This window comes from Rattus norvegicus, chromosome 15 (genome assembly GCF_036323735.1).
Source record: "Rattus norvegicus strain BN/NHsdMcwi chromosome 15, GRCr8, whole genome shotgun sequence".
Classification (NCBI taxonomy): domain Eukaryota; kingdom Metazoa; phylum Chordata; class Mammalia; order Rodentia; family Muridae; genus Rattus; species Rattus norvegicus.
The window spans coordinates 27,440,629-27,462,480 of record NC_086033.1 but is presented as its reverse complement, the minus strand read 5'-3'; the positions used below and the strand labels follow the sequence as shown (position 1 = coordinate 27,462,480).

Below are 21,852 nucleotides of genomic sequence, written 5' to 3'. Positions count from 1 at the left end.
AGGCAAATAAGGAGATCCGTAGATTGAGCGGCTAGAGAGGTCGGAGGTAAGTGGCTGTGGAAATCGGGAGGACCCGGAACACCGACACCTCGGGACCATGACTTACGCTTATCTCTTCAAGTACATCATCATCGGAGACACAGGTAACCCGCCAACGGACCGCCTTCGGGGCTGGGGCGGGGATCCTACCTCCAAAATCGGCTTGCGGGCGGGGCGGGGCGAGCGGAGTTGAGTGGAGGGGGCGGGGCGAGCTCCGGGGGCGGGGCTCTGCCCCTCCCTTAGACCCTGTGCCCCTCCTGGGAGCTTGCGGCTTCCTGGGTGACCTGCATCTAATGCACACCGTTATTTTTCAGGTGTGGGGAAGTCATGTCTCCTCCTTCAGTTTACCGACAAGCGGTTCCAGCCTGTGCACGACCTCACAATAGGTAAGCTTATCTCCTGGTCCCAGAACAGATAAAAGCTAGCTCGCAGAACTGCGAAAGGAGAAAGCTAACAGTCTCGGTATTCTAAATAAAAAGTTAACTTCTCGCTACCTTTGTCTGAAGTCATGGTATATGAAAAACGATAAAAGCTGGTAAGTGGAGAGTAAATGATTGAAAGGTAACTTTAGAGATGGGTGTAAGATACATACTAGTCGTAGGGTTTTTTTCTTCAAATGCAACTTGAATGCTTATGGAAAAATTCCACAGAAACATGCTTATTAAACTCATCCGTAGTTTGTGGTTAACTACCAGCCTCACATGCTTTTCAAAGGAAACACCGACCGATCCTTTTAGGACTGGAGAGGTAAAAGCCAATGTAAGGATCTTTCCAGTTCTTCCTCCACCTCTACCTCCTTTTTCCTCCACCTTTTCTTCTTTTGGAGGCAAATTCTGGCTATTTAGTTCATACTAGCCTCAGATTCACTATATAACCCACACCCGGCACGAACTCCCAGAAATCCTCCTGCGTTAGCCTCCAAGCACTGTGATTACAGGCATGTACCATCTCATGGGCTTTCTTAAGTTTATTTTTGTCCCGAGACTGGCTTTGAACTCCATGGGTAATCTGACAATGACTTTAAATAAGTCTTGATCTTCCTACCCCTACATCTTAAATGCTGGGATTAGATATGAAGCACTGTGCTCAGCCTGTTTTTTTTAGTTTCTTTCTTTTTTTTTTTTTTCTTTTTCTTCTTTTTCCCTTTTCTTTTTTTCGGAGCTAGGGACCGAACCCAGGGCCTTGCAAGCGCTCTACCACTGAGCTAAATCCCCAACCCCGTTTTTTTAGTTTCTTACTCATTGAAATTACATTCTTATTGTTCTAAAAAAAAAAAAAAGTTGACAGTGATTTTTCTTCAAAAAATATCTTTTGATTTTTGTTGAGGTAACAGGTATTTTATACAGCACCTTAAAGTAAAAATATTTATATAGAGAATATATTTACATAGGATGACTGAATCAGTACTGTATCATATCTAAAAGCAAGCTAGATTAGTAATCTTTCTTGGAAATATGAATTCAAATGCTATGTGCAAAATACTATTTTGAAAATAGAAAAGGGGATGAATTGTCTGCTTATGATGCAGTGAGGGTTTTTTTTTTGTTTGTTTGTTTTTGAAATATTGTCCTTGAAAGAGATGAATTTTTGCCTTGAAATAGAAAAATGCCAAAAGCTGTATCAGTTTTTCAATTTCTTTTTTTTTTTTTTTTTTTTTCGGAGCTGGGGACCGAACCCAGGGCCTTGTGCTTCCTAGGCAAGCGCTCTACCACTGAGCTAAATCCCCAACCCCAGTTTTTCAATTTCTATACTGCTTTGAGAGAGGTTATTACCAATGTACTCTGGGAATTACTGATGGTTGAAGATATTTTGTCCTTGAAGACCTGTTTCTTAGGCAGCTTCCTTAATTGCAAATGAAAATAGTTTTAGACTTGCAGTTAAGAAGTGCTACTTCAGACACAGAACTAGTAGTCAGCACTCTGAGACACTGTGAAGAAATGCTTTCAGCGGGGCTGGAGAGAGGATTCAGCAGTTAAGAGCACTGATTGCGCTTCCAAGGACAAGGGTTCAATTCCCAGCACCCACACTGAGGCTCATAATCATCCGTCCTTTAAGTTCCAGGGGATCTTTTGCTTCCTTCTGGCCTCCACAGGTAGCAGCCACATATGTTACACATACTGACAGGAAGGCAAAACCCATTTATAAAATTAAATAAGTCTAAAAAAATACTTTCAAACAGTTCAGAAGTTGTTTGGAAAAAAAAATAAAGAATTAAATATTATCCAGTCAGGGTTCAGAGTTCACCTCTTTTAAGTTTTATCTGTCCTGGAATTTTCAATTTTCTAGAATATTTTTCTATGAATTGTAGCTTTGCAATTCATTTTATGGAAACTGGTTGTCACAAAGCTTTCTTATAGTGGCTATACCGTTTTTTGTTTGTTTGTTTTGTTTTGTTTTTTGAGAAGAGTTTTTCGGTATAGCCCTGGCTGTCCTGGAACTTGCTTTGTCCTGAGTACACATTCTTCAGATACTATTTGTAAATCATTACAGTAACCGTGGTGCCACTTTTCTTAAGGCTAAGAAAAGATGATCAGCAGGGCCTGGAGAGATGGCTCAGTGGTTAAGAGCACTGACTGTGCTTCCAGAGGTCCTCAGTTCAAATCCCAGCAACCACATGGTCTTCAAAAGGCCTTAAAGTAAATCAACTAATTACATATAATCTAATAACTAATTACATATAATCTAATAATCTAAAACTAATTACATATAATTATATGTAATTAGTTGATTTACTTTAAGGCCTTTTGAAGACCTTAAATAAATCAAAGACCTTATTGAATAAATTGAAGACCTTAAATAAATCAAACTTAATTTATTACCAGAATTTGTAAAACCAGACATAGGAAAAGAACTAGCTCTGGCAACACATATGTGGTGTTTTTCACTCCTCAGATTTTTTAAATCTTTGTTTGTATGTATGTGCATATGTATTTGCACATGTTCATACAGGTGCCTGCAAACGCTAGAGATTGTCGAACCCCCTGCAGCAGGAGTTACAGGTAGTTGTGAGCCCCTGGACATGGATGTTGGGAATCAAACTCTGCTCTGCTCCTAACCACTGAGCCGCCTCTCCAGCCCCCGCCTTCCGTGGTCTTAATACAGCAAATGTTACCCTGACTATAAAATCAGAACCGAGACTACTTGTGTTTATTTTATCTTAATTAGCTCTGTTCCCTTATCTGCATCTGGGTATTCTCCTTAGGTCACTGTCACTTAGAATCCACTTGTTTCTTTTTGGTGCAGGGGATTAAACCTAGTGAGTTTTGCACTAAGCACTTGCACTGTCACTGAGTTCTACCTGGCGCTGTAGAGTAGCCTCAGGCCAACCTTGAGTTTGCTGTACATGTGATAACAACCTTGAACTCCCTAGCACTCCTACCTTTACCTCTTGAGAGCTGGGATTACATGCACTGCCATACCCGGTTAAGGGGTTCTTGGGGCATGTGTGTGGGCGCGCATGTGCATGAGTGCGCAGGTGCCCATTGAGCCCGGGAAAGGGCATTGGATCCCTTGGAGTTGGAGTTACAGCGATGAACTATCTGATGAGGGAGACCAGTTCCAGTCCAAGAAGATCATACACGCTTTGCTTTTACTGCTGAGCCATCTCTTCAGTCCTGTGCCCGGTTTTATGTGGTGCTGGGGATTGAATCCAGGGCTTCCTGCATTCTAGGCCAAGCACTGTGTCAAGTGAGCTATATCCCCCGTCCGTGGATTTTTAATTCTAGAAAAGAAACTAAAAGGAACACAGATTCAATTGGAGCAATAAGCATATTGGACTGGATGTCAGTGAGTGAAGACAAAGGACTTGCTATTTTAACAGTGGGGAACAGTATGAGCCTCTAGATTAATGTGTGTGTGTGTGTGTGTGTGTGTGTGTGTGTGTGTGTGTGTGTTCATCGAGGTCATAGTCATTCTCTTGACCTTCTCTGACAGGTGTGGAGTTTGGAGCACGTATGGTCAACATCGATGGAAAGCAAATCAAACTGCAAATCTGGGATACGGTAAGAGAAGGCAAAACAGTTTAGTACCAGACCAAGACCCAGCTATACCAATAAAAGCTAATGCAGCCATGTGCAGTGCTAAGACACCTGTAGTTTTTTGTTTGTTTGTTTTTTTGTTTTTTTGGAGCTGGGGACCAAACCCAGGACCTTAGGCAAGCGCTCTACCACTGAGCTAAATCCCCAACCCCGACACCTGTAGTTTTAAAACTGTAGGATGAGGCAAGAAGCCCAAGAAAGCCAGGAGGGATTACATACTGAGGAGATACTCAGGTCAAAAACCAAAAACCTTTTTTATTTTAAATGATTTGACTCACAGGAAGGTAGAAGCAAGTAGATCTCTAAGAGCAGCCTGGTCTACAAAGTGAGTTCCAGGATAGCCCAGGCTATACAGAGAAACCAAGTCTTAAAAAAAAAACAAAACAAATTAAAAAAGAATTAATACAGTAAAAAAAAAAATTAAAAAAAAAACAATAAAAGTGTATATAGCCAAAAGTGAGCATCCTCTTACATAGGCCCTTTTCCTTGTCACGTTGGTGCTATTCTGCTGGAAGAATCCACTATGATTCAGTGTGTATTCTTTCGCACTTCTGTGCATTGAAATTCCTAAGTAGTAGAACTTGTCACCCAGGCACTGGTGGCACTCGCCTTTAATCCCAGCACTGGGGATGCAGAGGTAGGCAGATCTTTCTGTGTTATTTTTTGTAGGACAGACTAGCTTACAAAGTGAGTTCCAGGCCAGCCAGGCTACAGAGTTAGACCTGTCTAACTTAAATAAAATGAATAGATACATAAAACAAACAAATAAATAAATAGGTAGATATAGATAGGATAGATAGGTAGGTAGATTAGAACAGATGCAAGTAATGTGTTTTTTTTTTTTTTAAGATTTATTTATTTATTTATTTCATGTAGTGGGTACACTGTCACTGTCTTCAGACACACCAGAAGACAGTATCAAATCCCCATAACAGATGGTTGTGAGCCACCATGTGGTTGCTGGAAATTGAACTCAGGACCTCTGGAAGAGCAGTCAGTGCTCTTAACCACTGAGCCACCTCTCCAGACTTTTTTTTTTTTTTAAATTAAAAAAATGTATTTTTTGCTGATGTGTTTGACAGTTTATGCATGTGACCCGGTGTGAGTGGAAGTCAGATGACAGTATTGTGGAGTGGGTATCATTGCATCTTTTCAAGAAAGGGTTCCGGGCTGGAGAGATGGCTCAGTGGTTAAGAGCACTGACTGCTTCATGAATTTGCGTGTCATCCTTGCGCAGGGGCCATGCTAATCTTCTCTGTATCGTTCCAATTTTATTATATGTGCTGCCGAAGCGAGCACTTCCAATTTTAGTATATGTGCAAAAAAAAAAATAAACAATTTAAAAAAAAAAAAAAAAAAAAAAGAGCACTGACTGCTCTTCCAGAGGTCCGGAGTTCAAATCCCAGCAACCACATGGTGGCTCACAACCATCTTTAATGGGATCCGATGCCCTCTTCTGCTGTGTCTAAAGACAGCTACAGTGTACTCATGCATAAAATAAATGAATAAATCTTTAAAAAAATTAAAAAAAAGAAAGGGTTCCAAGGACAATCTCAGGCTGTGTGGTTTGCATGACAAATACTTTGCTTACTGAGATATCTTGCCAGCCCAAGGTTTTTATTTTCATTAGTATTAATATGTATAGAATTGTGACAAGAGTAGACATAGGTGTGTTGTTTGTATAGTAGTTTTGATATTTTGGAGACATTTTCTTTTTTTTTTTCCGGAGCTGAGGACCGAACCCAGGGCCTTGCGCTTGCTAGGCAAGTGCTCTACCGCTGAGCTAAATCCCCAACCCCCTGGAGAAATTTTCTATCGGTAGTGCAGATCTGACTCTCTTCTTTTAACAAGCGCATAGTCACAGAGTGTATGTACCATGTATTTATTTATCTGGCCTCCGCTGCATTGATGGACATTCATTTTGTGTCGAGTTTTCAACCACCGCACAGCTTCATTAAACATTCTAATTTATGATTACAGTTTCATACAAATGTTTGGGAATCTCTGTGGACTATTTGCCCAGAAATGAGAATTGAAGGCAAAAGTTGCCGGTGTTTTAAATTTTAATCAATGCAGGACTCTCAAAGTTTGGCATGGTGTAGTGTAGTTTTGTCTAATCTCGATGGATTTTTTTTTGTGCGATATTTCATTTAATTTATATTGTTCTTTCTCCAAAGGAAACCATCATAGTTGCTGTTCTAGATAAAGAGAACTAGAAAATGGTTCATAGTATTTAGCTAAAATCTCTTCCTTTTTTGTTTATTTCTTATGATTTTATCACGTTTTTTCCCTCAGAACTCAGAGCCAGAACCTTCATACCTACAGGCATGTACAAGTTATTTTTCCTTTTCTTTTTTCTCTATTGTTTTCTTCTCTGTTCCAACCCTCTCTTCCCTGATCATAGACAGCCCTCTGTGGGCCACTTCCGGCAGAGCCCTTTTCTGGGAGTCTCCAAGTTTGCTGCCACTTTCGGATGCTTTATTAATCATGTGCTTTACACTTGGATGTAGTCTTTAAGTCTGTTGGCTGTGTCTCCACTGGTCAGGCTTTTTCATCTCACCCTTTTGGATCGCACTGTAAGATCATGGCTCACTTCCTGTCTGTCTCTAACAGTGTGTAACTCCAGACAGACAGCCCTAACTTTCAGACTTTGCCTCATTTGGCCAGATTTTCTTTTTTAACACTTTCCCCACACAGCCTAAGAAAGCTCACTTTATTGTCAGGGTTTCCGCTGTCTCTCCAGTCAGTTGTCAGGCACTCCCTTTTTTTTTTTTTTTTTTTTTTTCTTTTTTCTTTTTTTTTCGGGGCTGGGGATTGAACCCAGGACCTTGTGCTTCCTAGGCAAGTGCTCTACCACTGAGCCAAATCCCCAACCCCAGGCACTCCCTTTCTTCAGTGTTGTGAGTTAGGTCATTGTTATAATTCTCCCCCAACTAGATATTGCAGATATCCGTATGTTTTATTTCAGGTTTTATTATCTTTTAATTTTTGTATTTCTAAGAATGAACACCCCCTCCTCCCCAGGTCAAGATATAAGTTCTTACAAACTATCAAAGGGTGAAACCAGTGGGTATAAATTAGCTTCTATGTCTATTGCTGTGAGAAGACATTATGACTAAGACAACCCTTATAAAAGAAATACTTCGTTAGGGGCTTCTTTACCATTTTAGGGTCTATACTCAATGATCATCATGGTGGGAAGCAGACAAGCATGATAGTGGAGCAGTAGCTGAGAGCTTTACATACTGATCAGCAGGCCAAATGTCAAAACCCTAGTGATACACCTCCTGCCTCAAGGCCATACCCCTAATCCTTCCCAAACGTATGAACCTGGGAGGGGCCATTCTCATTCAAACAACCATAGGCCAGTGCTGAAAGCAGAGGGAGGAGCAACATGAATTCAAGGCTGGCCTGAGCTACATCAGGAGTTGTAAGCTAGTCAGAGCTACAGAATTCCACAAAATGAAACCAAACACGAAAACCCCACGTTAGCTATTTGCTGCTTTAGACATTTTTAGCTGATTGAGGACAAGAATATTTGAGGTCGATATGGACCCACTAAGTTGAACTAGACAGTCTTTTCAATCCACTGGCTCCTAAGTGCTCATGAACATGACTGACGTGAAAAAAGTGAAGTGTTGCTTTTCAAACAAAATCTCAGTCTTTGGATTTTACCAATGAAGAGCTCAGGAGTGAGAGGTGAAAACCCGAGAGCTCAGAGGGGCAGAGAAAGCGCCCAGAGGACCGTCTCCTCAGCCAAGGTCCCAGGAGGCATGCCCCTCTGTCAAAACTTGCTTCAAACGGACTGTCCCTCCTTTCCGCTTCCTGTGCATCTCCCTATCCGTTCCCCTGACTCCCTCTGACTCTCTATGGTTATTTCTTAAGAATCCTTTGTTCACTCCCTGTCGACTGTTTAATCTACTTATTTACAATATTCAGGCAGAAAGCTCTTTGATTACTGTGTGTGCTAAGGCTGAGCCACACCCCCAACTAAAACCAGGTTTTTCCCGTAAATAACCCAATCTCGGTGGTTCATAATGTGATCTAATAGCCTGGAGCAGTAGAGATTTGATGTTAAGTCTCCTGATTGTCAACTGGGAGCCGTCCCATGATTGTCTTTGTGTTTGTCATAAGCCCCTACCCCCACATCCTCCCACCCTTGCCTCCATTTTTGGGACTGGCTCACTGTGTAGCTTAGGCTGGCTAGGCGATCTCCTTTCCGTCTCAGCCTCCTAAGTACTGGGCTCCCAGTGTGTGCCAACTCACCCTATCAGGAGGACGGAGGAAGATTTGAGAGTAGAGCAGAAGAGAACAAAAGTAAGAAATAAAAGCAAAAACAGGACCCCAGAAGAGCAAATATAAAATTCTTCAGAGTTCTTGGTGGACAAAAGTGCTTTCCAAATCTTAAACGTGTCTCCAGAATTAATTCATAGTAATTTCTGGAAGATGTAGTAATTATAGAACTATCAGAATCCTAACAGGCTAAGGAACTGTTTGATGCCTTCAGAGGTGTGTGTGGGGAGAAAGTCCCTGGAAGTTAGTTAACATTTATACCCCAGTTTCGATTGAAATGCTTCTGTGCTGTGAACACCATGGCCCTGCATTTATAGCTCTACTGTGTGCTTTTTGGTCAGTTATTGAACTTGCCCCTTTAAGCCTTTTTCCCCCCTCCACTTTTGAAGAAGAATAATATCAATCTACTTTAGGGCTCCTAGGAGAGTTAAATGGGATAATTAATATATGTGATTATCTCTTAAGGTTTATGATACACTGCTAGGGAAAAATAATAGTTTACATGTTATTGTAGAGGCGAGGATGACTCAGTGTTTAAGAGGACTTGTTGCTCTTTCAAAAGACCTAAGCTTGATCCCCAGGACCCACGTGGTGGCTCATAGCTATCCATCTCTTTAGTCCCAGGGGAGGCAGTGCCAGCGTCCGAGCACCAGGGGCACCAGACGTACACATGATGTACACCAGGCATGCGTGCAAACACTCATGCATGTGAAGTTAAATAAAACGCAAGCAGCATTTTAATGTCACTGTAGTCTCAGCACCATTACCTGTTGATGGTGTACAATAAAAGCCACTTATGTTCCCGTGTTTCTATTACAGAATTCCTGGATAGAATAAGGATGACTTTTATTTCCTGAGTTTTATGAGGAGAAATTATTCCAAAAGTGTTAAAACTTTTCTAACAGGATGATTGAACATTTTGTGTGGCTTTCTGTTTTGTTTTTTTTTTTTTTGAGGCAGGGTCTTGCTTTGTAACCCAGGCCGGCCTCAAACTCAGGGTTCTTTGGCTTCAGTGTCCTAAGCTCTATGATGCTATATAACTTCTAGTGGTAGAAGCTGGCCCCAGCACACCAGGCTGTGTCCACGTGTGTGTGTGTGTGTGTGTGTGTGTGTGTGTGTGTGTGTGTGTGTGTGTGGTGTGTGTGTGTGTGTGTGTGTGTGTGTGTGTGTGTGTGTGTGCATGTATGTGTGAGGTGTTCATATAGGCCACACAAGTGCATTGGATCCTGTGGACCAGGACTTACAGACATTTGTAAGCTGCCCAGTGTAGGAACTGAGATTTGAACTCCCATCCTCTGATAGAGCAGTAAGAACTCTCAATACCTGAGCCATCTCAGCAGCCCAGTGTTTTTACTTAAATGACACCCGAGGTTCCACTAAACAAAAATAAAATAAACGAAATACTATGTTAAGAAAACAAAAGTAGGCCTGGAGAGATGGTTCAGTGGTTAAGAGCACTGGCTACTCTTCCAGAGGTCCTGAGTTCAGTTCCCAGCAACCACATGGTGGCTCACAGCCATCTGCAATGGGATCTGGTGGCCTCTTCTTGTGTGTCTGAAGACAGCTACAGTGTACTTATATATAATAAATAAATAAAAATAAATAAATCTATCTTTAAGAAAGAAAAGGTATCTAGTGTACAGGGGGTGAGGGTAGGGTGGGAGGGATTAATTGCTCAGTTATATATAAAGTAATATTTTGGACCCATCAAACATAAGATGAAATTATGAACAAATTTCTTTTCCTTTTCTTTCTTTTTTTTTTTTTTTCCTTTTTTGGTTTTTCGAGACAAGTTTCTCTGTGTAGTCCTGGCTGTCTTGGAACTCGCTCTGTACACCAATCTGGCCTCAAACTGACAGAGATGTGCCTGCCTCTCCCTCCTGAGTGCTGGGGTTAAAGGTGTGCACTGCCACCATACGTCCTGGGCATCATTTCCTATTGATGCCTTCTTGTTACTTCCCACCGCAGACAGGCTCTCATCGAGGAATGTCCAGATGTGCTTGCTGTTATCATAGAAGTGCAGGGATTACTCAGCATACGCTCAGTTGCTTAGCTCTTTGTTTCCGCATTGTTACATTGGAATTTGCCTTCCATTGCATAGGGTATTGGCATTCTAAAATTTTTTATAGATAATAAAAATAGAACAAGTAATAAAATGTAGGGCTTGGAGAGACGGCTGTTAAAGGCTAGGCTCACAACCAAAAATATAAGAGTAATGTAGTGTACTCGATGTCATATTTGGGATTGAGTTTCCAGTCCCATTTCCAGCTTGTCGGGTATTGGGAAATGTGTATGAAGGTCGTTGGTGTCATGCTCTTGGCATCGGGTGTATGGGACCTAAGGATAATAAAGATGTAACGGTTTGATGGACAATCTCATAAGTAGTACTTGACCTACCTGCAATCTCAGTCGAGTTCTTACTGAAAAATAGTCTACTTGGGCTTCTCCCTGTTCAGGCACCTTTTCCTCAGATGATGATGGTAGTTAGTGGTGGTGGTGGTGGTGGTGGTGGTGGTGGTGGTGGTGGTGGTGGTGGTGGTGATTTTTAACCTAGCACAAGTTCTTTCTTTAGTTAAACTCTTTGTTTTAGGGTGGCATGTGAGCAAGTCACTTCTTTGGAAATAACCTAGTTTTACTGGGATTTTTTGTTGCCATGTTGATGGTAAAGGCTGGGCAAGAGTCCTTCCGTTCTATCACCCGTTCCTACTACAGGGGAGCAGCTGGAGCCCTGCTGGTGTATGACATCACAAGGTGAGCTGGCTGGCATGTGGGAGGGTTCTTCCTGACTCCCCGAAGCTGTCCTCTGTCTATGGCCTCTGCTAAGGACATGGGGTTGGCCAGCTGCTTTTTGGCATCCATGTGACCACCCACTCTTTCTCATGCATTTGGAGCAACTTTGGCCTTTTGAAACAGGCTCCTGACCCACATTCTAAATTGTTCTGCTGCAGACGTGAAACCTTCAACCACCTGACCTCATGGTTAGAGGATGCCCGCCAGCACTCCAGCTCCAACATGGTTATAATGCTGATTGGGAATAAGAGGTAAATTCTAGCTTTGTAAATACCAGTTACCAGGAGGCATCGAACTTTCCCTGTAGATACTGAGTTTCTTTCTGCTCTGTTCTGTTCTGTTTGGTTTTAGAGACCAGGTCTCTGTGAAGTAGCCTTGGATGGCCTGGAACATGCTGCCATCCTCCTGCCTCTACCTCTCAAAGGCTGGGACTGTAGGCTTGTGCCATTTGATTGATATTAAATTTCTTGATACCCAGATTTTCTTTTTTTTTTTTTTTTTTTTTTTGGTTCTTTTTTTCGGAGCTGGGGACCGAACCCAGGGCCTTGCGCTTCCTAGGTAAGCGCTCTACCACTGAGCTAAATCCCCAGCCCCCCAGATTTTCTTAATATACAATCTTAGTAAGAAATGTTAGTATGGTAAGATATATATATATTATATAACATTTACAATTTTAAGTACTTCCTAGAGTATTCTATAGCCCTAAACATATAGAGTGGTTCTGCAAACCTTACCATTATTCATCTTAACAACTTTTCATTTTCTCAGATTTTAGAATCATTGAATCCATCCTGCCCTCAGGGTCTTCCTCAGCATCTTCTGTCTGTCTGTCTGTCTGTCTCTGTGTGTGTCTGTCTTTTTCCTTCTGTTATTTTTGAAACAGGGCCTCGTGTAGCTTAGGCTGGCTTCAGTCTCGCTACCCTAGCCTCACTAGAGAGCTGCACCATCACACTCCAGGCCCTACATTCTTTCCTTATAAATCCCTCATGTGAGTAGAGTTACACAGCACTTGTGCTTTTATGAGAGGCTTGTTTTATCTAGCATGGTGTCTTTGGAGCTCTGTACATGCTGTAGCATGTTTTAAAACTTGTTTTTTAGGGGTTGGGGATTTAGCTCAGTGGTAGAGCACTTGCCTAGCAAGCGCAAGGCTCTGGGTTCGGTCCCCAGCTCCGAAAAAAAAACAAAAAAAACAAAACAAACAAAAAAAAAAACCTTGTTTTTTGGGGGATTATACTGTGCACTGTTACCAGATTTCATTCATCCCTCTCTCTGTAGACACTTTGGGCTGCTGCCACTTGGCCAATATTGTCATGAACATGGGAACAAAGATATATATCTGTTCAGTTTTCTCCTTGTAGTTCTTCTGGCTACAGAATCAGCAGGATTACTGGATCACGTGGACTTTGTGTGTTGAAATTTTGAGGGACCACCACAGTGCTTTCCCTGCAGCAGTCCCATGTTGCATTCCTCCCAGTAGTTCACCAGCATTCCAGTTTACAGTTCGGCCACACTTTGTAGTTCTAGTTTCAGGGGAAAAAAATGTATTTATAGGACAAAAGAAACCCCTGGCTTAGATTTAATGTAGTGGTGCATATCTGTTTGCACTGTGGGGCAGAGGCATGAGATTCACAAGTTTGAGACCAGCCTGGGCTATATAGTGAGTTCTTGGCCAGATTGCCCTATATATCAAAACTCTGTCAGGGTCAGTGAGATGTTTTGGGGGCCTGCTACCAACCATGACAACCAGAGTTCAGTCCCTGGGCCCTGTATGGTATGGGCCCAGTTCTTCAGAGAACTGACTGCTGAAGGTTGTCCTATGATCTCCACCTGTACACCATGATGCAGATGATATGCATGTGTACACACACACACACACACACACACACACACACACACACACACACAGAGAGAGAGAGACAGAGACAGAGACAGAGTCAGAGACAAGAGACAGAGAGACAGACATAAATAGATAAACAAGGAAGTATATTTAAAAAAATCAAATCAATAGCCAGACACCACCATGTAATCCCAAGATGTGGTAGGTGGAGGCAGGTGGATCAGGGTTTTAAAGCCATCTTTGAATACATAGAGAGATGGACATTAGCCTGGGCTAGATGAACCCAAAAGCAGGCTGGAGAGATGGCTCAGGGCGTGAAGATTTCTTGCTCCTCTTCCTGAGGATCTGAGTTCTGTTCTCAGCTCCTTATCAGATAGCACACCATTGCCTGAATCTCCAGCCGCAGGAGATCCCATACCCCACACCCTCTTCTGGCCTCCCGGTACCCACACAAATGGCATTCACACATAAACAAATGCATACACATAATTTTTAAAAATGTCTTAAAGATGAAGTAAATTAGAACTGAGGCGCAGTTTGGGTTGTTGTGACAGTTCAGTAGCTGATGACACTTGCTGCCAAGCCTGATGACAAAGTTTCACCCGGATCATACATGGTAAAGAGAGCCAGCCTTGGGGTTGGGGATTTAGCTCAGTGGTAGAGCGCTTGCCTAGGAAGCGCAAGGCCCTGGGTTCAGTCCCCAGCTCCGAAAAAAAGAACCAAAAAAAAAAAAAAAAGAGAGCCAGCCTTGCCACATGCTGCCTTTTGACCTCTACATACATGCCAAGTCACATGTATGCCCACACAGGGAAAACATACACACACAACAAACAAACAAGTAAATAAATAATCAATAAATAAAATATATTGAAATTAACAGGCTTCTTTGGACACAGACTCAGGTGTTGCAAGCTGGCCTTGAACATACTAGCTGTGGGTAGTCTGGGTCTTCTATTCCTCCTGCTTTTATGTTCTAAGTGCAAGCTCCACACAGCTAGTCCTGACATGAACCCCGTTCTTTGTACGTGTTAGTCAAGCTGAGTTTAAAGGCATGCTCCAGCACACCCGGCATGGGACAATTTCTTAATAATCAATGGGAGAGGACTCAGGCCTTTGTGGGTGGTGCCATCCCTGGGCTGGTTCTAAAATACAGCGGTCTGAACAAGCCATGAAGAACAAGCCAGTAAGCAGCGCCCCTCTGTGGCCTGTGCATCAGCTCCTGCCTCCAAGTTCCTGCCTTGTTTAAGGAGTTCTGACTGACTTCCTTCAGTGACAGAGGATGATGTGGAAGCTTAAACTGGATAAACCTTTCTTCTCCTTGCTTATGGTCATGGTATTTCGTCACAGCAATAGTAACTCTGATTAAAGCAATAAACAACAGCAACTGTTACTACTGTACCACTTTCTCCTCCCTCCTCCTCTTCTCCCTTTTCTCCCTCTTCCTCTTCTTCCTCCTCCTCTCCCTCCTCTACTTCCTCCTTCTAAATGATTAAAAGGCTAGAATCTTCTTGGCAGAAATGTTGTACATCTTTAATCCCAGCTCTCAGGAGGTAGAGGCAGGTGGATATCTCAGTGTAAGCCAACTTGGTCTACAGTGCAAGTTTCCAGACAGCCAGAGCTACATAAAGAGACCCTGTCTCAACCAAACAAAACAAAATACAAAAATCCCATTTGAAAATAAAAGCCAGGGGGCTGGAGAGATAGCAATGACTAAAAGCACTGGATGCTCTTCCAGAGGTCCTGAGTTCAACTCCCAGCAACCACATGGTGGCTCACAACCATCTGTAATGAGATCTGATGCCCTCTTCTGGTGTGCCTGAAGACAGCTACAGTGTACTTATATATAATAAATAAGTAAATCTTAAAAAATAAATAAATAAAAAAGGCAGGTCAATCTTACTGTTTCCACCAGCTTTTTTAAAAAAAAAAAGTCTCGTATATATTACGTTCTTACCACAGTTTCCCCTCCATAGAGCTCGTAGTTCCCCCACTCCATCCACTCCTGTGTTTCTTCAGAGGGCAGGTCTCTCATGGATATCAACTAAACGTGGCATATCAAGTTGCTGTAAGAGTGGACAAGGCAGCCCAGGAGGAGGAAAAGAGTCTCAGAAGCAAGCAGTAGACTTGGAGATAGCCCCTGTTCCCACTGTTAGGAGAACACAGCACAAGCTACACAACCGTAACATGTATTCAGAGAGTCCAGGTTAGCTCCATGCCAGCTTCCTGGTTGTTGGTTCGTCTCTGTGAGCCCCTATGAGCCCAGGTCATTTGATCCTGTGCGTCCTGTGCGTTCTCACTAACTTGTTTGTCTTTCCTGGACTCTCCATGCAACTTTACTCATTTCTGGTTTGGGCTCCTTTTCTCCCTATATCACATAATTCCATCCTATCACTTTCTCTAATTCCGAAGTGCTAAGTCTTTTCCATACAAAGTAGAAACAAGACTAGCAAGAGTTAAGGTGACTCCTCTCTTAAGTCCTAGCTTAATCTCTCATGAGTTTATGCTAGGAAAAGAATCAGGCACGAAAGGGCATGCGCCTTTAATTGCAGCACTTGGAAGGCAGAGGCAAGCTGATCTCTGAGTTCAAGGCCACCCTGTCTACAGAGCAAGTTGCCAGGTCAGCTAGGGCTACACAGAGAAACCTTGTCTTGAAAAGAAAACAGAAAAGAACCCAGGAAATAGAAAAGAAAGAAAAAGAAAAGCGTCTTCTCTAGAGGATGAGAAATCCTTAGGCTTGAGCTTCTAGTAAATCACCACCCCACCCCCCCATCATCTCTGCCATGCTGTCCTTGATCCCACCTGGAAGGACATAGGGAACCTTGAGTGACTTGGGTTCTCTAAGCCTGTTCTCTGTAACAGAACGGTATTATCTTCAGTCATGCAGAAGCGATTATGAATATGAACATTATCTTCCAAGAGACTACAGAAGTCAATTAATTCTACACAAAAGAGTGTCATGTATGATCTACATGTTTCCAGCATCATTCGGCAGTTTTAAACTGCTGTGGGATCCTTTTAGAACTATGGTTACCCCCTTCTCTTAAATCTTTAAAGTGTCCTCCCTTATTAATGTCTTACAGTGATCTAGAATCTCGAAGGGATGTGAAAAGAGAAGAAGGAGAGGCCTTTGCTCGTGAGCATGGCCTTATATTCATGGAAACATCAGCCAAGACAGCCTGCAATGTCGAAGAGGTATTATTACAGAAGTGGGGAGTGTCTCAGAGGTGACACTATTCTGTTCACCATAGGACATGGGTAAACAAGAATGTACTGTGGTCAGAGTGACCGTCTCCTTCCAAGGGATTGCTCCCATTCTCTTTCACCCGAATTCCTAAGGCTTTACTTTTGCCTTAGATAAAATTAATTGGTACATATGGATTAGACACCACTGTTATTTACAAATCACCTTACTTGGGATCTGACAGAAACTATCCTGGTCGTGACAACGGGTGTTGACTGTATTGTCCAGCTGAGTGTATTTGTTTTAGTTGCGAGGCTGCTAACCTTATATGACCTAGGAACATCAGCACCTGTAACTATAGGATCACCTTTTTCTAACTGTACTCAATGTGTTTTATTGTGGTGGTGGCTTTGTTTCTTCAGGTGCTCTGTAGATCAGTCTACGCCAGAACTTGCTGTGTAGGGCAAGCTGGCCTCAAACTTGCATCCTCCTGCTTTAGTCCCTGGAGTATCGGGATGACAGGCATGCAACACCACATCTATTCAATGGCTTTTACAAGGACATTTGTGGAGATAAGTTTGTGTGGGGGTGGGGATGTGTGTTGAGACAGCCCTGATTGTCCTGAAACTCACTCTGTAGACCAAGCTGGCATTGAACTCAGAGATCCACTTGGCTCTAACCTCCCTCGTGCTGGGATTAAAGGAGTAGACCACCACCATCTGGCTGAGATTATCTTTTTTGGATTGATTTTTGTTGTTTTGAGACAGGATTTTACTGTGTAGCTGTGGTTGGCGTAGACAGGATTTTACTGTGTAGCTGTGGTTGGCGTAGACCTAGCTATGTATGTAGAGCAGGCTGGCCTTGAACTCACAGATGCACTTGCCACTACCTCCTTGGCGCTGGGATTAAAGGCATGCTCCATCACCATTTCTAGCTGGAATTCTTTGTATTACTCCTTTCTACTGTTTATTAATTATTCTCAGGTTTTATTTAGTCAGTTTGAGATAGAGTGTTTCTGGCTAACCCTGGCTGGTCTGGAATTCACTGTGTAGACCAGGCTGGCCTCAGACGTGTGATCTCCTTACCTCACCTCCTCAGTGCTGAGGTTCCAGATTCTTAATTCACCTTAGGAATCCAAATAAAAATATTTGTATTTCTCTCATTTCTTTACTTAAATTTAAGACTGATAAATGATTCCTATCTCCTCCAGGCCTACATTAATACAGCCAAAGAAATACATAGGAAGATCCAGCAAGGTTTATTTGATGTCCACAATGAGGTGAGAAGGATTTGGTGTTAGCCCTGGCAAATTTCTTGGTAGCAGCTTCCTGGAATGTCAGTATTCCTGCCCAATGTCACACTAACCACAGATTTTTTTTTATTTATTTTTATTTTTTTTTTAAGTACAGGGATCTAAGAACCCATCATTAGTTTCTGTTTTCTCTCAAGTCTGAACGTCATAATGTTGAAAGAGATGTTAGCAGTCTATAGACTTATGTAATATGAGAGTTTTTCTCCTTGACCTCAGTTTCTTTTTTTTTTTTTTTTTTTGGTTCTTTTTTTTTTTTCGGAGCTGGGGACCGAACCCAGGGCCTTGCGCTTCCTAGGTAAGCGCTCTACCACTGAGCTAAATCCCCAACCCCTTGACCTCAGTTTCTTACTAGTGTAGAATATATGAGAGAGAGAGTGAGGAGTTGGGGGAGAGTGCTTGAGAGGGAGTGAGAGGGAGTGAGCTCTGGGACAAAACCAAGAAGACTCATATGTTAATTTGCCACTTCTTCTCTTTTGCTTTGCTTACTCTTTAAAAAGAATTTTTTATCTTGTGTGTGTGATATGTATGCGTATATATGCATGTTCACATATGTGTAGGCAAAAGTGTGGGTGTCCATCTGGAGGCCCAAGGTTGGCAACAGGTGTCTTTCTCCATTGCTGTTCACCTTACATGTTGAGGGAGGGTTTGCTCTGGGAACTCCCTGTGTGTGTGTCTTTCTTCCAAGGACTGGGATTGCAGGTGAGTTGCCATGCCTATCTGGCTCCTGTCGGGTTTCTAGGGCTCTTAACTTGTGGTCCTGGTGCTTACGTGTGATGCTTACATGGCAAGCATTTCCCCTGCTGAACTCCCCCTCTGTCACACCTGACTTCTGCTGACAGCTATGAAATCTGTGTGCAGCAGTGACCTTGAAACAAGCAAACCCCACCCTCGTCAGCTGGTTCTCCTCACAGCCAGTCACCTCACTCTTCCTGTTGCATGTCATTCTCCCCCAGCAGCTGGCTGGAGAGCACCATTATGAGAATTTAAGTAAAGCGTTCTCCTTTATCTCTGTCTGTCCTTCCCATTCCCCTCAACTCTCACACAAGATTGTTGCCTTTTCTCTTTTATAGGCAAACGGCATCAAGATTGGGCCCCAGCAGTCGATCTCATTGGTGGGGCCATGCCCCTCTCAGCAGAACTCCTCCGACATAGGGCCTGACTCTGGCTGCTGCTGAACACCTGGCCTGAACTCTCTGTTTTTCCTCTCCTGGAACAGTTTCAGATCAGTCAGCTTAACAAAAGAGGTCTTCCTTGCTTTGGCTGAGAGCAGCCTCTTTTCAGTGCGATTTCACCCTTCCACTTAAAACACGAGGAGAAAACTGGGCCCTTTCAGACCTGTCCTCCTTTCGGGACATGAGCATTCTGCCTAGACTACGACTCTTTCATCCTCTAGTTTCTAAAATGTTAGGATCAAAGCTGATTGTCGCGGTAGTCAAGCAAACAACCTACTAAGATCAACATCTATCTGCTATGCGTGATGGCACATACCCATAATTCCAGCACTGGGGACTTTTGGCGGAAGGATTGCCAGGAGTTTTGAAGTCAGTCTGGACTACATAAGTTTCACTAGGCCATATGTTTAAAAAAGCCAAAAAGAAAAAAAAAAAAAAAAGAAAGAAAGAGAAAGTAAAAAAGAAAAAATACATATTTGTTCCTCACCCAATTTTTAGTAACTAAGGTGGGGGAATGTTCTGATTGAACATTTAGAATTAGGGATCTGAGTAGCCTTTGGATGATAGATCTATATACATAGTTATCTCATTACATTTATTTCCTTGCCTTGGAAACCTGCTCGTCATTTCATAAGCGTTTCCATAGAAGCTGAGGGCCTCCATACTGTCTCACTGCTAGTTTCTTTTCATTTGGTGTGTGTGTGTGTACAACCTTAAGCATCGTTCCTTAGGAGCCCACATCTCTTACAGGGACCTGGAGCGCCACGCTTAGGCTAGACCTGCTGGCCCTTTTCATTGCTAGTTCTGTTTCTTAACTACAGAACTTTGAGAGCAGTGGAGTTGGTACTGGACCTGTTGCCACATACCCTTACCTAAGAAAACACTAATTGTTCATTTTGCTTAAAGGACCAGTTCTAGCATTACAGTTTCTTTCATCAAATTGCTCTCTACTGTGTCATCATTCTTGTGCGTGCGTGAGCCATGTGTCATAGAAATTAAGATAGGTTCTTAAACATGCTAGGTAAGTGCTGTACCTCTGAGCTTTCCCCTCAGGAGCCTTCTCTTCTACTTTTTGTTTTGAGACAAGTTGCTGAGGCTGGCCTTGAACTTACAGGCCTTGAACTTGGGGTCCTGAGGCTTCAGACTCCCAGGCAGCTGTGCATTCTCCCTAATCAGATCTCTATTGAACGTTTACTCTAACCAAGCTAATTTGTCACTGAATATGACATATTTATACTAGCTTCTGTACCTTTGCACATGCTCTACCCTCTTACCCTCTGCTAACATTATACTGACACTTTTTTCCTTGAGGAAATGCTCACTGACTGACATAGGGAGCCCTAAGCAATTGTTAACACAATACTTGTTAGCATTCCTATGTTATTCATATGCATATTTATTTGTATGTGTTTTACTTTGTAAATATGTTTTATAGTGTTCTTTTGAGGAGGGTGAAGGGGGAGTATCTGTCTCCTGTAGGTTGTAAGCTCTACGAGAGCAGGTCCCTGTCACCTTAGTCCATACCACCATTCCGTTACTGTGCCCTGTGTAACTCACCATCTGGAATTTAAGTGACATGCTTTAAAACTTAAGACTTTAGAAGAAACAAAAGGCCTTGGAGTTGTCTCTGTGTAACTGTATCCTGGTTTTCCCCATCTCCTTACCTGGGTTCTCATTGCTCTTCTGTCCTGCCTCACTGTAACTGCCTTCATTCTGTGTGGCCTACAGTAAGAATGCCTGCTACCAAGACTCAGATAAGTAGGGACCTTTTTACCCACACCTTAGAATCTGTAACCCTGTCAGCCCAGTCTGCCTCTGCTTCACTCCTTGCCTGCTTCACCTCCTGGGACACCTGTCTTTTTTACTTGTCTCATTTTCTTTCACAGAACTGAGGTCTCACCAAATTTTCTAATTTTTATTGTTAATGACCATTTTACTATTAAATATATGCATGATCCAAGCTGCTTTTATTTCATGTGTCATTTCTGATTATACACTGAGTGTAAGTGGATACCATCCTCCTAGAATATCGCACCAAAGATACTTCCCTCCTAGAACTGGTGTTATTCTGAATACTACTCCTTATAGTAGAAAAGAAGTAGAATGCTACTCCGTATAGCAGTAAAGTTAACTCTATACCACAGGAAATGAGATGACATTTGACCATTGAGGTGATTATGCTTCTGGTCTTTGGGTTTTAACCTTACCTGATTTCACAAAGGTTTAGTGGTTGTTGAATTTATATTCAGCCTGTGTTTTTTACCAGGCACAAAACTGAGCATATAATTTAGCACTTTTCATTTTCCTTCTTTTCTTCCTCCTTTCTTTTCTCTCTTCCTTTCTTTTTAAGTCTGATTAGGTAGCCCAGGCTATCCTAGAACTCCTGATCCTCCTGTGTTAGCCTCCTGAGTACTGAATGTGCCAACTCTCCCATCAATGTTGTAGTTTCTGTTGAAAAGGTTTTGTTTTTCATTTTAGATATTTGTTTAATGTATATGAGTACACTCTTCAGACACACCACAAGAGGGCATCAGATCCCATTACAGATGGTTGTGAGCCACCATATAGTTGCTGGGAATTGAACTCAGGACCTCTGGAAGAGCAGTCAGTGCTCTTAACCACTGAGCCATTACTCCAGCCCAAAAAGTTTTTCTTTACTGTTCAAAATTTTTTTAGCAATTCACAAGCATTAGAAAATTGGCTGAAGTCAGTATTTTACCTACAGCTGTTACCCTCTGAGTGATGAAAGGGGACTATTCTCACTTTTTTTTTTTTTTTTGGAACATTAAGAAAAACCTAATTCTCAATCTAATTCTATTATATTTTATAACCTCTTATACTTGGTATTTTTGTCATTTTGAAAAGAAACAGAAAAAAATATGGCTATAAATTCATGATCTGAGTCAAGTGATCATGAATTAATACAGAAACATCTCCCACCCCATGTGCTGAATGGTAATTATGAGACATTTTAGGTGTCAATTGGCTTTTGAAATCATGAACTCTGAAAATCATAATTTATAGCAACAAATCAGTGTAATTAGCAGAAATCACTGGATCAGACACTCCAGCTTCCTACAATGCTTATAATGACTTCCTTTGTTGGCGGGTCTTACATTCTGTACCAGAAAATAACCAGAAGGATAATAGGCTCTTATTATAGAAACCATTAATAACTAAGATTATACCTC

General features: G+C 42.2%; 1 protein-coding gene and 2 non-coding genes across 7 annotated transcripts; 1 reads left to right on the top strand and 2 right to left on the bottom strand.

The window, feature by feature from the left end:
* The first annotated feature begins 1 nt into the window (after window position 1).
* Rab2b (RAB2B, member RAS oncogene family) lies at window positions 2-20,621 on the top strand. 5 transcript variants are annotated; one of them, XM_063274230.1, is made up of 9 exons: window positions 5-143; window positions 354-425; window positions 3,973-4,040; window positions 6,372-6,401; window positions 11,038-11,120; window positions 11,318-11,410; window positions 16,077-16,188; window positions 17,388-17,456; window positions 18,560-20,621. In XM_063274230.1, the coding sequence occupies exons 1-9, from the start codon at window positions 98-100 to the stop codon at window positions 18,662-18,664; spliced, it is 678 nt and encodes a 225-aa protein (XP_063130300.1). In that variant the 5' UTR covers window positions 5-97; the 3' UTR covers window positions 18,665-20,621.
* On the bottom strand, window positions 2,850-2,942 carry Snora72 (Small nucleolar RNA SNORA72). Its single transcript, XR_005494444.1, has one exon. It is a non-coding gene; the product is annotated as a small nucleolar RNA SNORA72 (small nucleolar RNA).
* Window positions 5,269-5,375, bottom strand: LOC120097299 (U6 spliceosomal RNA). Its single transcript, XR_005494509.1, has one exon. It is a non-coding gene; the product is annotated as a U6 spliceosomal RNA (small nuclear RNA).
* Window positions 20,622-21,852: the final 1,231 nt, after the last annotated feature.

Bases quoted from the DNA above. Each gene is read 5' to 3' on its own strand.
- Rab2b (XM_063274230.1), top strand. From the start codon at position 98: ATGACTTACGCTTATCTCTTCAAGTACATCATCATCGGAGACACAG. The intron at 11,411-16,076 runs GTAAATTCTAGC...AATGTCTTACAG, and splicing joins ATGCTGATTGGGAATAAGAG to TGATCTAGAATCTCGAAGGG. The intron at 17,457-18,559 runs GTGAGAAGGATT...TCTCTTTTATAG, and splicing joins TATTTGATGTCCACAATGAG to GCAAACGGCATCAAGATTGG.